The sequence below is a fragment of the Zea mays genome, chromosome 6, assembly GCF_902167145.1.
Source record: "Zea mays cultivar B73 chromosome 6, Zm-B73-REFERENCE-NAM-5.0, whole genome shotgun sequence".
Classification (NCBI taxonomy): Eukaryota; Viridiplantae; Streptophyta; class Magnoliopsida; order Poales; family Poaceae; genus Zea; species Zea mays.
In genome coordinates this window covers 175,974,212-175,988,904 of record NC_050101.1, presented here as the reverse complement: position 1 = coordinate 175,988,904, position 14,693 = coordinate 175,974,212, and the positions used below count along the sequence as shown (strand labels likewise).

Genomic DNA, 14,693 nt, shown 5'->3' with positions numbered 1-14,693 from the left:
CTGTTTTTGTCCTATTGGATTGATTGCCACCAGGAGATGCGAACGTTGACTTTGGACGTGATGGCCGATGGGTAACATGATCAGCGACCAGGAGAGACCCACTGTTATCCTTTTGGGTCCACAAACTCTTTTCTACGACAAATCCTGTGGCAGATTTTGATATTTTTTTTTCAGTTGAACTTTATATTCAGTCTTCATTAGTTTGAAACCCATGATTATGGTGACACACCTTACTCGAAATTTCCAGGTAAAAGAAGAAACACAAACGCCACGGAGGTCAAGGTTCGCAGCCCGGACTGAGGTGAGGGGTCGTAAGACTGTGTTCAACGGACGCCGCTAACACCCCCTCGCTACAGTACACCCCCTTCACCTTCAGCGCATCCCTCTTCCTCCTCCTCTCCCCTCCCGATTTCTTCTCTCTCCCGCTAAATGGATGGGCACGCTACGGCGCTCGCGTCCCCTCCGGCTGCTAGCTTCCTAGACAAGCCCGCGCGCTCGGAATACTCCGAGGAGGGAGCTCCAGGCGAGTCCACGGAGACCGCACCACCGCCGGAGAACTTTGCCGTGGATCCTCCCTCCGCCGTGATTCATTTGCCTTGCTCCGGGCGGCGACCAGCAGACGCCGTCGTCCACGCGGATCCACTGGGCAGCTTCGCGGAGCGGCGACCCGGTCGATCCGTGCGAAGACGCCGCCGTCGGTCGTCTATTTCCGCCAGTTTCTCGTCTGCGGGGTTCACGTCAACGCGATATAATCGAATCGGCGACAGATCGACGCTCAGCAGATCTGCGTCTTTCGAGCTACGACGTCGAAGGTACGCCCTTTTCTCTGCTCCAAGTTTTTCATGTGGGATTCAATCCGTGTCCCAAAAACATCTCCGTTGGTTTAACCGTAGCGTTTACATGTACTTCACTTGATTAAGTAGATGGATTCATTTGTTCATGGCGATTTGCCCAGTTAGGGTTTACGGGTTGTCCACATCGCCTATTGTTAGGCCTTTACGCTTAACTGATCCGTCGTTATCTTGTACACCATGTCCAAGGCTTATAGTTTTCGAGCATACGATAGAACACGAAGACTCGGGTGTGATTTTGATAGTCGTCATCGTGGCGTGCTCATTTTTTGTGTATCCACCTAAGTCGAACAGCTCAAATAATTTGCGCTCATTTCAGTTGTATGTTGATTGGTCAGTCATGCTGGTACACAATTGAATGTTCATATTGGAATGCGAACAACTAAGTACGAATTACCGTTCAATTCCTCATCACAACCCCTTTGTTTGTTGCATATCTCTTTCTTTGCATTGTAATAAGTTACTCTGTTTATGAATTCCACTTAGTTAACATACAATGTCGACTACACTTTACTTACATCACTAAGCATTGCATGCAACTAACGAAACCTTCACTTATTATGCAGTTTGAAATATTTATTTCATTATTTGACGTCCACTTCAACTAACTGAGGTTCTAAATCCTTTTTCGCTTTAGTTATTTGTTTATAATCAACTTCTTAAGTGTATTGTCCATGTCTGATGTCTGTGCTCCCATGTTTGTTCTGCAAGTTCATTTTATTAGAAGCCACGAACAAATTCACCCAGGCATGGATACTGTGATCAAATAATTTACAGTGCATAGACATTGCAACCAACAATTGTTGGTAAATTGCAACAATATTTTGGTTTATAACTTTGCCACATTTGTTTATTGCATTGGTACCAACATTTGTTTCCTAACTGACATTAACACTTCAATTTACCCAAATAGTAACGGAACTGCCCCTAATTTTTTCATCTATGCACCTTGTCTAGCCAAGGAGGAACTGCTTGACGATTGAAATCAAGATGAGCAGCCATGATGCCAAAGTGGTGCAAAACTTGGTCCTCAATCTTGCATCCTCAGTGGAAAGTCGTGCAGTCAATATTAGGACCTTTTTAGAAGAGGCTTTCCGTCATTTGGGTGACGAGCATTACCTTCTGAATGCTCTACTTGCTATTCGAAAGGAGGTAGACCTGATGGAGCAGGATGCAATTGAGAGCAAAGCAAGGTCTGACCCAGAGAAGGATAGGATGGAGGAACAAATTAACCTTGCTCAGGATGCCAAGCCAGTGCCTAGACAAATAACTTTCACCCCCATCCTCACCAGAATTGTATGACGCCAGTGACAATGACTCCTACGACTCCGACAGGTCCACTAGGTATAGCATTTGGAACCTGTAATACTGGTACGTAGAACCTAGTCGTAGTGGTACTAATGCATCCAAATAAAGTAGGAACTTCTATGTTATCAGTTTGATGCATGCGTAACCGATGTACGAATGGTTGAAGCTTATCTTACTTATGTACGAACCTGATGTGGGATGCTTTATCCTTTTGTAGTCAACTTATTTCCAATGCTTCATCCTTTTGTTCATATTGTATGAAGCTGATTTGCAATGCTTTCAAGTGTGACGTTTACAGTTCAAGTTTGTTATGTGTTGTCCAACTTAATGTATTTATGTATTTCATTCCAGAATGGCTGACAACAACTCAAACAATCCTTTTCGACCACCTGCTGCCAGCCCCAATACAGGTAACCAAATTTCCCCCCCACCCATGTGGGATCCTCAGATGTGGCAGCCCCAAGGGTTGGACCCAACACAGGCTTCAACATTTACAACTCCTTCAAATTCCCATATGACCAATCCTACCTGGTCCTAGGGACCTAATGACCCATCTGGATATACCTTTCGTACTCCATGGAACCCATATTTTGGTATGACAACTCCTGGGGGTCCTCCTACACAAACATGTTTCGGTCAACCACAATTGGTACCACCCATTCCATGTCCACCGGTGTCCACCCATGTTCCCAACCAGACTGACCCTATAACCTTTGAATCCGAAGCAGAACACAGCGTCCAGGAAGTTAACAGCCCTAGCAAGCCGTCAGATACACCAGGGACATTTAGGAGGACGAAGGAACAGAACTTCAAACCTGATGAAGACCTGTTGCTTTGCAAAACATGGTTAGAGATTAGTAGTGACCCAGTGATTAGCACAGAGCAGAGGAAGGAGGGTTTGTGGGCTAGAATAGAGAAAAGGTACAATGAACTTAGAGGTGAGTTTCCATTGAGACTTAATAGGGCTCTCAGCAGCAGGTGGGACAAAATAAGAGCTGAAACAGGGAAATTTGCCGGATTCTACGCAAGAGTCCTCAGGGAAAACCAAAGTGGCCTTACAGATAACGACAAGGTACACTTATATTCATTTGTAATACTTAATGTATGGTCATGGTTGATGTGAATGTAATGTTATTTGTGCACTGACAAGTGGTAATACATCTTGTGTAGACTTCGAAAGCTGCAACTTTGTATGCAACATCACAGAAAAAGCCATTCCATTTCATGCACTGCTGGACGCGCCTGAAAAACGAACCCAAATGGGATGCCATGGTTCATGGCAGCCCCTGGAGAGGCAATGCGGGGACCGAGCCAGTACGTAGTCTTACACCTACAGGTTCTGTTAATGAAGTACACTCTAATGAAGGTGGTTCAAAAGGCAAGAGACCATTAGGACGTGAATCAACGAAAGCATCAAGGAAGAAGTCAATGTCCAGTTCATCCCAATCTACTGACTACCTGTCAAGAATCCATGACATTCAGATAGCAAGATTGAAGCAAAGTGAAGAAAAATCAGACCTCAAACAACAGAACATTGAGTTCATGAAGGAAGTTGAACTGAAGAAGTTGGAGGTTCAGTCCAAGGAAATAGAAGTGCAGGAAAAAAAATTGATGATGGAAGATAGGAAGCAAAAGGATGAAGAGCTGAACAAACTTTATGCCATGGATATGGATGCTTTACCAGAAGAGTTGAGAGCTGTATACATGGCGAGGAGAAAAGGTTTAATTGATTTTTTCATCAACAATCCAATCTGAAGACTACTTATTTATTTCATAAGGTGTTGCTCACCTTTGTATCGGCGTACCCTGGTCATGTGTGTTTGCACTTTATACAATTTCGAGTAGTCTGAACATTTCCTTACTATTTTGAGAACATGAGCATGGTTTTTGAACATTGTTTATTGTAATAATATTGATATTCATAATAACGTTGTTGTCATACATGACTAAACGTTTGGCAACATATGCAAATTATTTGTTGCAGATGCATTACAGAGGACAGTTACCATGACTTCTTCACTGACGCCCAACATACATGACTTCCATTGCTACAACTACTTGTACTTAGTTCATAAATGAAACATAACAACATTGTTGAACCACATAATATGGATGAAGACCTTCAACCCATCGACCCTCGACGTGCCCAAAGGTGTTCTATCAGGTTGTGCTGCAAAGACAAGTATGTCGTCTGAGATGTGATGTCCTGGTCGGGGTCGTTGGGTAATTCAGAACGGATATGATTGTTTAGCCACTCGTTGCGGACCTCAGGAATATTGTTACAAACTTCGGGGGGACCTGTGGGGCCAACAAAATCCAGATTTGCTGCACCATCACCTTCGTCCTCGACAATCATGTTGTGCATAATAATACAAGCAGTCATCATCTCTGCGAGGTGATTACGATCCCAACCATAAGCAGGCCCACGTAGAACTGCCCACCTCGCCTGCAAAACCCCAAATGCTCGCTCTATGTCCTTTCGACAACTCTCCTGCTTGGTTGTGAAGTGAACCTTTTTTTCCTCAAAAGCGTGACGAATTGCTTTTACAAAGGTAGGCCAATTGGGATATATACCATCGGCTAAGTAGTATCCAAAATTGTACGTGGTACCATTAATAGTGAAGTGCACTGGTGGCATCGTCCCATTACGTAACGGATCAAACACTGGTGATCGATGAAGGACGTTGAGATCATTGTTAGTACCAGGCATTCCAAAGAAGGCATGCCAAATCCATAGGTCATACCCTGCGACAGCCTCTAGTATCATTGTTGGCCTCGAATTGCGCCCACAAAACTGTCCGCGCCATGCAGTAGGACAGTTGCGCCATTCCCAATGCATACGGTCGATGGAGCCTAGCATACCCGGAAACCCCCTGTCCGCGTTAACACTAAGTATGCGAGCAATGTCGTCGTGGTTTGGGATACGGAGGTATTGTTCGCTAAAGGAAGATATGATTGCGCGACAGAAACGGATAAGGCAGTCCCTAGCCGTAGTCTGTCCAATCTGTATGTACTCATCGACCGCATCGCTTGGTAACCCGTACGCAAGGATACGCAAAGCAGCACAAACTTTTTGCAATGGACCAAGACCTGCTAAACCAGTTGCATCACATCTTAATGTGAAGTAATCGTCTTCTCGTTGAACGGCACGAAGGATACGTAGAAACAAAGGACGTTGCATCCGAAACCTAAAATCGAAAACAACGCAAAAAAATAAGAATATGAAGCTCCAAATCAAAGTAAAAACATTACTTAGGAAACGTACCTTCGACGAAATACATGGGATGGATACACTGGATTTGGTCCGAAGTAGTGGTGCTTGATGAGATTTTCTCCAGCAGCGTGGTCCCTATGGATAACACGGCGAGGCAATGAGGAGCGCCTACGACGCGTCCTCGTGTCTCCGAGTACAAGGTGCTCAACATGTTGCCAAAGCAACAAGTTATCGATCTCATCGTCCGAATCATCGGATGACGAAGATAACACTAGGCTTCGCAATGAGTCCATGACGAGCTCAACTAAGACTACGTACTACGTACTTTGGATGGAATGGCGGATGATACAGAAGAGACGACTGTGCAGTTGAGTGGAGCATGCTCGCAGGGGTAGCTTATTTATACATGGCTTGGGTGTGTGAAGGAAGCAAGAGGGTCGTGGCTTGCTGTAGAAGCCAGTCGTGTGGTGGAAGCCACTCGTGTCGTGTACGAGAAGAATGCGAATTTCTATTTTGTTTTAAACAAAATTCGACCGTATTTATACTAACGTATTAATACTAATTATGAAGTTTGTTAATTAATTGTGGTCCATGTTACGCCCGTAAACTGTGCAAATAAGAAATACAAATAAAATTAATATTGGATGGTAGTTGAGTTAGTTGATGATGAAAGTATATAATATTGTTGTTGTGGGGTATAGAGGATTGATATAGGGGGAACCGCTGTAGAGCGTGGAGATATAGGGGGAGAGAGAACGCTGACGTGGCACGTGAGTATGATATAGGGGGAAAAATTTAGGGGGAACCGCTGAAGACAGTCTAAGGCTATCCGCAATCGTTACCCCTAAATTTTCCCCCCTATATCACTTTTTCCCCCTATTTTCCCCCCTATTTTTTTATCTCCCGCAGCGGTTCCCCCTAAATACTCCCCCTATACCCCACTACCACTATAAAATATCATTTTCTTAATACCAACTATCAATTTTTTATCTACTAACAATTACTCATGGACCTATAGCACAGTGTTTAGGGTGATGAACAGTGACACGCTATATCTGGGGAGAGAGAAGGGGACCGACACGTAGGGGGCGCTGTAGGGGGCACCGCTGCGGCAATAGGGTGCCCCCTACGCGCCGCATGCAAGGGGAGGGGGAAGGGCAGCGTACACCGCTGCAGTTAGTCTAAAGTGGTGTTGGAGTCTTGGAGAGGGGAACTACAGGTGCGAGCGTACGACCAAAGTCCACCTGTTGTCACGGACGCAGACAACTTCTATGCGGCTACGCAAACAGTGCAGAGTCAGCACACTCTGGCCGGGCTACTCGTCCAGATCGACGACTCCACCTGCGAAGAAATTTACAGCTTGCAAGTGCAGCGCAAGCACGCGCTCGCTGCGGACACATCGACGACCTGAATGCCTGCCTCACGGGGGCTGAGAGGTGCACCACTGTCCAACCCGTCATTTGCTTTTTTTTGCATTCATTCTTTTTGCCTCTGCTTTTCTACGTTCTTGCTCCCTTCGTTTCAAAATATAATTCGTTTTAGACTAACTACACGTTCATTAAGTCCCAATATATAATTTGTTTTAGACTAATTACACATTCATTAATTAACTTATGAAGTTAGTTTGCATGTATGTCTATTTTTTCATTTAAATAAATGTGGACATAAAAAATTAGGTTAGAAAGAACTATGTTTTAGGATAAATGTAGTATTAACAAGGCAAAGCCGTGGGTTTGCGAAGAACTCTATTTTAGGACGAATGTAGTATTAACAAGGCAAAGCCGTGGACGAGTGTAGTATTAACAAGGCAAAGCCGTTATAAGGGTGTGTTTGTTTGAAGAGTAGGAGAGAATAGAGTGACTCCATTCTTATTTTTCGGATGTTTGTTTTTCAACAAGTGGCTCCTGGATATTCATATGAAGATTTAATATAAATAGTTGGAACGCTCTAGTGCGCTCCCGAACGTGAGCGTTATCCCCTCTCCTCCCCTCTACACTCATACGGCTCTCTAACTAAATAAAGAATAGAGCTGCTCTGGTTTATTCTATTCTTCAACCAAAAAAATAGAGTCGTTCTATTCTTCTTGACAAACGCAGAATAGAACGGTTCCATTTTTAAATACTGGAATGAAACCACTTCATTCATTTTATTTAACTCTCCAACCAAACACACCCTAAGAGGATAGCTCCAATCCAAAGTGCAAGGCTACTAACTACACTTAACAAATCAAGTGCTGACATGTATATGATAAATGAGCTGGCAGAATGCTCCTAAGCATAATATATGTAACACCATTAATACGTCGCACAACTAACCTCTCAGATCATCTCCTCCACCGTTAATCCGTTGCCAACTTGAAAGTAAGAAAGATACGGTGCAGAGCAAATTTGTTCTCATAATAATGCTTTAAGTCTAGAACTATGCCAAGCAAACAAACCCTCTATAAATGGGTCTGACATGGCATACAGATTATGAACATAGAGGCAAGTTGTGAGCAGCAACTAGTGCTGATAACACGGAGCACTCACGGTTGTCATACAAAGTGCTCTAACAGCTACAACTAGGATACAAATCTGGCCAGATCCTCAATCAAATCCCGTCTTCACGATACCGAACCATCAAACCGACACTGTCCACACTACGCAACACAGCCTGCAAAAACACAAGGCAACAACAATAAGCGATGTGCTTAAGAACAGTCAGCTTAAAATGCTTTGATGCTGTTCATGGTCACTAGCATGAAGACAGAGGTGGTACTAGCATGACTTCACCTCCAGGACAGTTTTCCAATACATCAGATCATCATATCCACTGTTGAAACGTCAATCACCCTAGCAACAACAGGCCTCTGCTCATGAACCTGCAGGATTTTATTATAGTTAAGAGTTACTTCACTCTAGAATGACATCAAGGCTGCTACATGGTGTAGGACACTCACGGTGGCACAGCTGTTGCCCAGCGATTTCGGCACTTGTTGCTTCAAAGACAGGAAGGGGGATGGATAGTTGGTGTTGATGTCACCACAGCCCTTTTCTTTCATTGCTGGAACCTTCTCGGTCAAAGATATGCCAAATATTTTGCAACTGTTTTTGCTAACTTCCCTGTTGTCTGAAGCAGCGGCAACAGCGGGATGAGATTTCTCAACGGTCACATCTCTGTTTCCCGTTCCTCCAGAAACATGATGAGCCTGGAGCATCGTCGTTTGCTCAGTTCCTCCGATGCCTCCAGCATGGACAAACATTGCGCGTCTATCCTCTTTCTTATTCACGTGGAAATGCCCAAATTCAAATGGGGACATCTTTGGATCACCTCGTTGAAACATCAGGACAGATGGTGGGGATGAGGATTGAGATGGAACAGCTGGTGCTTGTTGGCCACGAAAAGCACATCCATGTAGCTGTGCGTGCCACTTGCTGGCCTGAGTAGGCACATGAGAACCATCTTGCTGATGGAAGCCACTATTACTCAAGCTTGCATCGACCAGAGTTCCTCTGTAGGGATGAAATACTTCTTGACCTTGCAAGACCTTTTGGAATCTTGGAGACTCCCCAAAGCCTGAGCAACGGTAGGAAAACCTAGGGCTTCCGAGTGGTGTTCTGACACCAATTCTTGGAACCCCCGGGATAATGTTACTCGCATCGTTGGAGCAACTTCGTTCATCAATGTACTGCATGTTCGTTGCTTCGCATGGCTGAGAAGTTGCAACAGCAGCATTGTCATGAGTTCTATAACCCAGTAATTCTTGACCTTGCAAGACCTTGTGGAATTGGGCAGATTCCGCAAAATCAGGACGACCGCTTCCATCTATCAAAATGAAAATATTATTCATGACGGAAGCTAACAAAATAATCATTAAGCGAACATCTGGGCAGAACAGGGCATACTTGGAACTAGGTAGTCTGGATTAACATGGGGAAGACATGGTTTCAGTCTCTTTGCATTTGGTGCAGACATGTGAGATCCTGAAACTGAACTAGTCAGCTCAATCTCCCAAGGAGAAATCCTGTTTGGTTGACGAAAATCTACATCGTCATCCCATCGAACCTGCAAAAATGAACCATTGGTTTATATACAAAATATGTAAGGTCATCAAGAGGATTAAGATTGCGGCAATTTAGAACTGGCTTACTAAGTCAAGAGGGTATTATGTACCCCTACAATGTGCACTCAGGGGCAGGGCAATAAGAAACCAAAATGAAATGAACTTATTTACTTAGAGCCCTGATCAAGGAAACCAGGCTGGCACAAGGCAGTCTCTTTTAGATAAAGATACAACATGCCTCTAAGATGAGGCTCATCAAAGAATGTGCTCTGGAGAAGGAGAACTACTTACATGCAAAAAAAATGTGTCATTACAATTAAACTTGTACATCAAACAGAGACAGCTCAGGGAGCACGGGATGCATAGTAGGCTCTCAATTGCAATTTTCAACATTTGTTGTGCATTGTATTATTGGATAGATATGCAAGATTGCTTATTGGTTTATTAGCAAGCAAATAGTGCAAATAGATGGCAACGGCAGCTACATGATGCACACGCCTAGTGTTCTGTATAAAGAAACATGTTATATTCAACATGTATCTAACATGGATTATTTTCATATGTAACACAAATTTACCACCTGAAAAGTTATACAGAAAGTGAATCATTAAAGCTTAAAAGGCAACATACCATCAAACATTTCCATTTCGAACCACGCCACATGGGGTCAGCATCACCAATTCCTGCTATGATCCCTGTGCATCTGCATAATACTCTCATGTGTCAACCATCATAAATCTATGTAAAAGATGAGAACTGTAGCACACCAACCTTCTTTCAGAAGCATCATCACTCTCATATTTCACTTTGAACCTCGAACCAGCAGAAAATGGTTGACTGAAGCTCTTGATAAACTTCGAAAATGGTATAATGAATTCAGATTGGCTTAATCTGTAAGATTTTTGGAAAGCAATAATTGCCATCAGGGCCATCATTGTTGGTGGATAAAAAGGTAAGGCTTGCAGCAACACATCAGGGTCCAAGAAGGTAAAAATGCACATGAGATACATAAGGAACCAAAGATCTACTTGCGTACTTGTCATGATATCTAAAAAAAGAGCTGTGGAACTATATTATATTGAAGGGTCCAAATGTAAGTGACAATATCAATTCAAAAAGTAATTATATATCACTTAATGTTGAATTGCAGTAAGAATCATGAATTACATAGTTCGAAACAACTCAGGAAATGATATCACACAAAATGACACAATTTCAAATCGCCGTCAATTGAAAGAGTATAGTTAATAGCACATTTCAGTTCACATCATCTAAAAGAGTGCCAACAACATGAACAATTGAACATGCAAAAGCATTAAAGTGAAACCGCTATATTCATCATCACCTGGGGTTGTAGTAGATGTGGAACACACTTTTGGTGGCCACAGCATGTGCAACATTAGGTAGTGAACCAAGATTTAAGCACTGGTTATAAAGAGCTGGAAAAGCAGATCCATTTTTAAGCTGAGCTGCACGGCGCACTCCAAGTCTTAGCTCCCCATTATCACCCCTGAAAATTATGAGGAATCTTCAGAAAGGGCCAACACCAACATGTGATAATTATCTCCAATGTTAGCTGTGGCCTACCTCAAAAATAGTACGGCGTCCCCTGAGACAAGCTTCTTCTTGTTGACAAAGGCACTCCATCCAGTGGTTAAAAGGTGTCTGCGGGGCTGCCCTGCATCACATTCAGATGCAGATTCATCAGAAACCAAGGACCACACATGACATAGCTTCTCATGTTTGTTCTTTTACATTCCTTAAAACGGGACCAGAACTCCTGAACATATAATCAGATGATTTTTCATGGACAAAATGGTAAATTTTAAGTACGACTACAATAACTAACCAATGACATGAGAAATGCTGAGCATAGCGCACAAGGTTGCAAATGCAGACAGCAGGAAACATTGACATAGTTTGTATATCTCTCTCAACATATAACCATTAGTAGTTCTGATCACATAATGGTGACATATATAGCAAAAGAGTGACTGAACAATGACTTCAAATCCTGGACTTAAGTGAGCAAAGATGAAGCATTCCCAAGTGCTCAATCCAAACAAGTAATGCAAATCCTGTAAAAAAACGCTAACAATCACCAACTGAAGTGCAGCCATTGACATCATTCGCTGACACTGAATGATTCAGGGCGAGCAAGCACATAAGTTTGCTAAAGAAATAGGTAGATGTGCTCGTCTTGTATCTCATTATTTGTTCATGTACCTCGATAAATGTGGCGGAACCTCCACTCGGTTCCGTGCAAATCCTTGGCCACAAGCTCCTGCGACGGTCGCTGCTGGCTGTAGTCCTGCACGCCCCAAGAGCAGATGATTCAGAATCGCACTTGAGAGCAGCACCCGGGCACCCAAAAGATGGAAGCTTTCCAAGCCAACGCAAGCGTACCAGAGGCGGGAAGCAGTCCTCGGCGGCGCGGCGTGGCACGGAGAAGCCGCCGTGCGTGCTGGTGTCGGAGGCCGTGAGCGTCTTGCAGAACATGTGCGGCATCCGCGAGAACCGCTGCTTCACGGTTTCCCCTTCGTCGCCGTCCTCGGCGCTGCCGTCCTCCGACCGTCCGCGCAGCCGCCTCGCGACATCCTGCACGAAGCAAGCGCCACAAGAAACACCAAATCAGCCCAAATCTCGTCTCTGTGGACGCAAGGAGAAAACCAAGCCGAATCCAATGCCGGTGGAGCACTGTGGCTTGCGCGCACCTCGTTCTCGGCGACGAGGGCGAGCTGGGCGTACACCTCGTCCGTGGACGCGTCCGCCTGCAACGAGCGCAAGAGGGACAGAGTCAGTGGAAGCCGCACACCGGCACGGGCAATCCACACACGCACGCATTGAGTAGGAACCGGCGCGCGCACATGGAGAGTGACGTCGACGACGCGGCAGAAGACGTGGGGCGGCAGGGCGACGGGCGGCGGCGCGCCTCCGCCGGCGGCCGCGGCGTCGCCGAGGTGCTCGATGTGTCCCTGCGGGAGGTACACCACGACGCTCCCTTTCCTCGGCAGCGGCGCGACGGGGCCGGCGCAGGCGTGCCACAGCTCGAGGCACACCGCGGCGCTCGGCCTCGGCTGGTTCGGCGGCGGCGGCGGGAACGTGGCCGCGGAGCTGGTCCGGCTCTGCTGGGAGCAGGCGTTGCCGGGCTCCGCCTCCTCCTCGTCCTCCTCCACGGTGTCGTTGAGGTCGATCCCCGCCATGGCTGCTGCGGGGGCGCGAAGCACGAGAAGGGGGAGCGGGAGCCGGGAGGGAGGCAGGGAGCTAGCAAGTGATTAATGAGGAGGGTGGGGGTGGAGGCTGCACGGCAACAAGGCAAAGAACAACCACCAGGGAGAGGGTTATCATGAGGGAGGCAGCATCGGAGAGGGCGGTGTGGTGGGGTGACACATCGTGGTAATGGCCATGAATGGGGGCCGAGGCCTATAGGCAGCTACTACCTAGCTACCCTCCTCCTCCTCCCCAGAGCCCACCTATCCAGCTAGAGCTAGGAGGGGAGAGGGAGACGAGGACAGAGACAGTGTGGGTTGCGTGGCGGTCACTGTAGCCTGTAGCTGTGAGCCAGAGCCAGCCAGCCAGCAGCGGCAGCCGGAAAAGACGCAGGGTGCGTGAGGGTGGACGCCCGTGCCCGTGCCCGTGCCCGTGCCGGTAGAAATCAACGCTTGTTGGAGTCCTGCCCCCCGTTCTCCACTGCGTTCTGGCGCTTGGCGACCGTGCAGTACAGTAGTAGTAGTGAAAAAGAAGAGGGAGAGGATTGGGGCGCCGGAGCGGTGTGGGGGTGGTCGGTCACTGGTCAGCTGCCGCTGCCGGCCTGCCGTTGCAGATGTTAAAAGAGAAGATGGGCCGGGAAAGGGTGAAAAAGAAAGAGAGCGGACGATGCGGGAGACGCGCCCAGTGATGGGTGGCGCAGGCGGGCGGCAGAGGAGAGAGACGTGGATGGATGCGGACAGAGGAGTGTAGCAGCAGCAGAATTCAGTACTGCGGCAGGAGCAGGAACAGGGGTACGGGTACAATAGGTGCCCAACAGTCTATTTTTACTGGCGATGCGACTCGATTCTCTTCTACTACTACTACTACGGTATTGCCGTATTGGACTCGAGAGCGTAGAGTGTAGACGCACCTGTGCTTCAATGTACACGCGGGCAGAAAACGGTAGCTTGCTGCAGTAAGCCAGTAACTTGGGATCTCTGTTGCTGTTGTTGTTCCTTCTTACCAGTCGTGACTGGTAGTCAAGTTTTCGTCGGTCTAACTTTTAAAGGTTAATAAACGAAAATTAACTAATTTTCATAGACATAATACACAAATTAGACAGACTAATTTTTATCGACTGGACCTAGTCACCAGAAATGATTCTTACCAGTTAGAAAATAATTATTTATATTCATCCACAACACATAGATACACACACATTCATATACATCCATTTATAACATCCATATGACCTATCATAAACGTATAATCATCCAAGTCACAGAACCGAGGGATATTCCGTCGACGGTGTCCTCTAGCCATCGCACGAAGGCGTGTCGAGGAGGTTGTAAGAGTGTGAGGGGTCGTGATTCGTCGCCTACATGCATGATGGGTCTAGGGTTTAGGGTTTAGATGGTACGACATCGAAGATTAGCCCTCATTTTGTGTGGTGGCACGTGCGGCTGTATTCGCTTCGTCGCCCGCTGCCGACCCTATCATAGTTTGGGCTCTTTTTAGTTTTTTAACTAGGTTGCCCTTATGCTCTTATCGTTCTAGAGGACCTTGTACGAAGCATCGGGTCATGTGACATTGAACCGCGAAGCACATCAACTATCGTGATTTTTTCACGAAAACATATAAGAGTTGTGTATATACGAGAAGAAAGAAGGGCTAGAGCCCGAACAAAAAACAAGAAAAACACAGAAAACACACACCCTATAACACACCCTTTAACAGGCACCAGACACACTAGCCCCACAAGAGCCCCTCCTTCAACCAAGATAAAAAGAGGGTTCTCAAGTTTTTTGCACCTGCCATGGACCAAAGGTGCATTTCCTCTCTGAACACGTCTACTAGAGTGTTCAGGGAAGGGCGAGCCCCATCAAAGACACATATGTTTCTATGTTTCCATAAACTATCGTGATTTCAACCCATGACAAGTAGATTTGTAGTTTAGGAAAGGGATTGTGGTGCTACTGTCCCGATAGCCTTTCTCAAAGTGAGTTCGAAGAGAGATTTTAGACCAGTTTGGAGAGAATATACGCTTAGTATGGTGTTGAAATCTTTGTTACTGTTTTTCGTGGGTTGC

The 14,693-nt window shown here is 45.8% G+C and overlaps 2 protein-coding genes across 2 annotated transcripts; both read right to left on the bottom strand.

The window, feature by feature from the left end:
• Nucleotides 1-4,102: 4,102 nt before the first annotated feature.
• LOC103630729 (uncharacterized) lies at nucleotides 4,103-5,728 on the bottom strand. The gene is made up of 2 exons (XM_008651774.1): nucleotides 5,425-5,728; nucleotides 4,103-5,347 (listed from the first exon to the last, which is right to left on the bottom strand). Exons 1-2 carry the CDS (start codon nucleotides 5,664-5,666, stop codon nucleotides 4,282-4,284), a joined length of 1,308 nt encoding a protein of 435 aa, XP_008649996.1. The 5' UTR covers nucleotides 5,667-5,728; the 3' UTR covers nucleotides 4,103-4,281.
• A 2,006-nt stretch (nucleotides 5,729-7,734) lies between these two features.
• On the bottom strand, nucleotides 7,735-13,237 carry LOC103630727 (auxin response factor 15). The gene is made up of 12 exons (XM_008651773.3): nucleotides 12,283-13,237; nucleotides 12,130-12,186; nucleotides 11,822-12,013; nucleotides 11,642-11,726; nucleotides 11,003-11,093; nucleotides 10,761-10,925; nucleotides 10,187-10,306; nucleotides 10,046-10,118; nucleotides 9,258-9,417; nucleotides 8,312-9,177; nucleotides 8,145-8,233; nucleotides 7,735-8,025 (listed from the first exon to the last, which is right to left on the bottom strand). The coding sequence occupies exons 1-11, from the start codon at nucleotides 12,616-12,618 to the stop codon at nucleotides 8,168-8,170; spliced, it is 2,211 nt and encodes a 736-aa protein (XP_008649995.1). The 5' UTR covers nucleotides 12,619-13,237; the 3' UTR covers nucleotides 7,735-8,025; nucleotides 8,145-8,167.
• Between the last annotated feature and the right edge of the window lie 1,456 nt (nucleotides 13,238-14,693).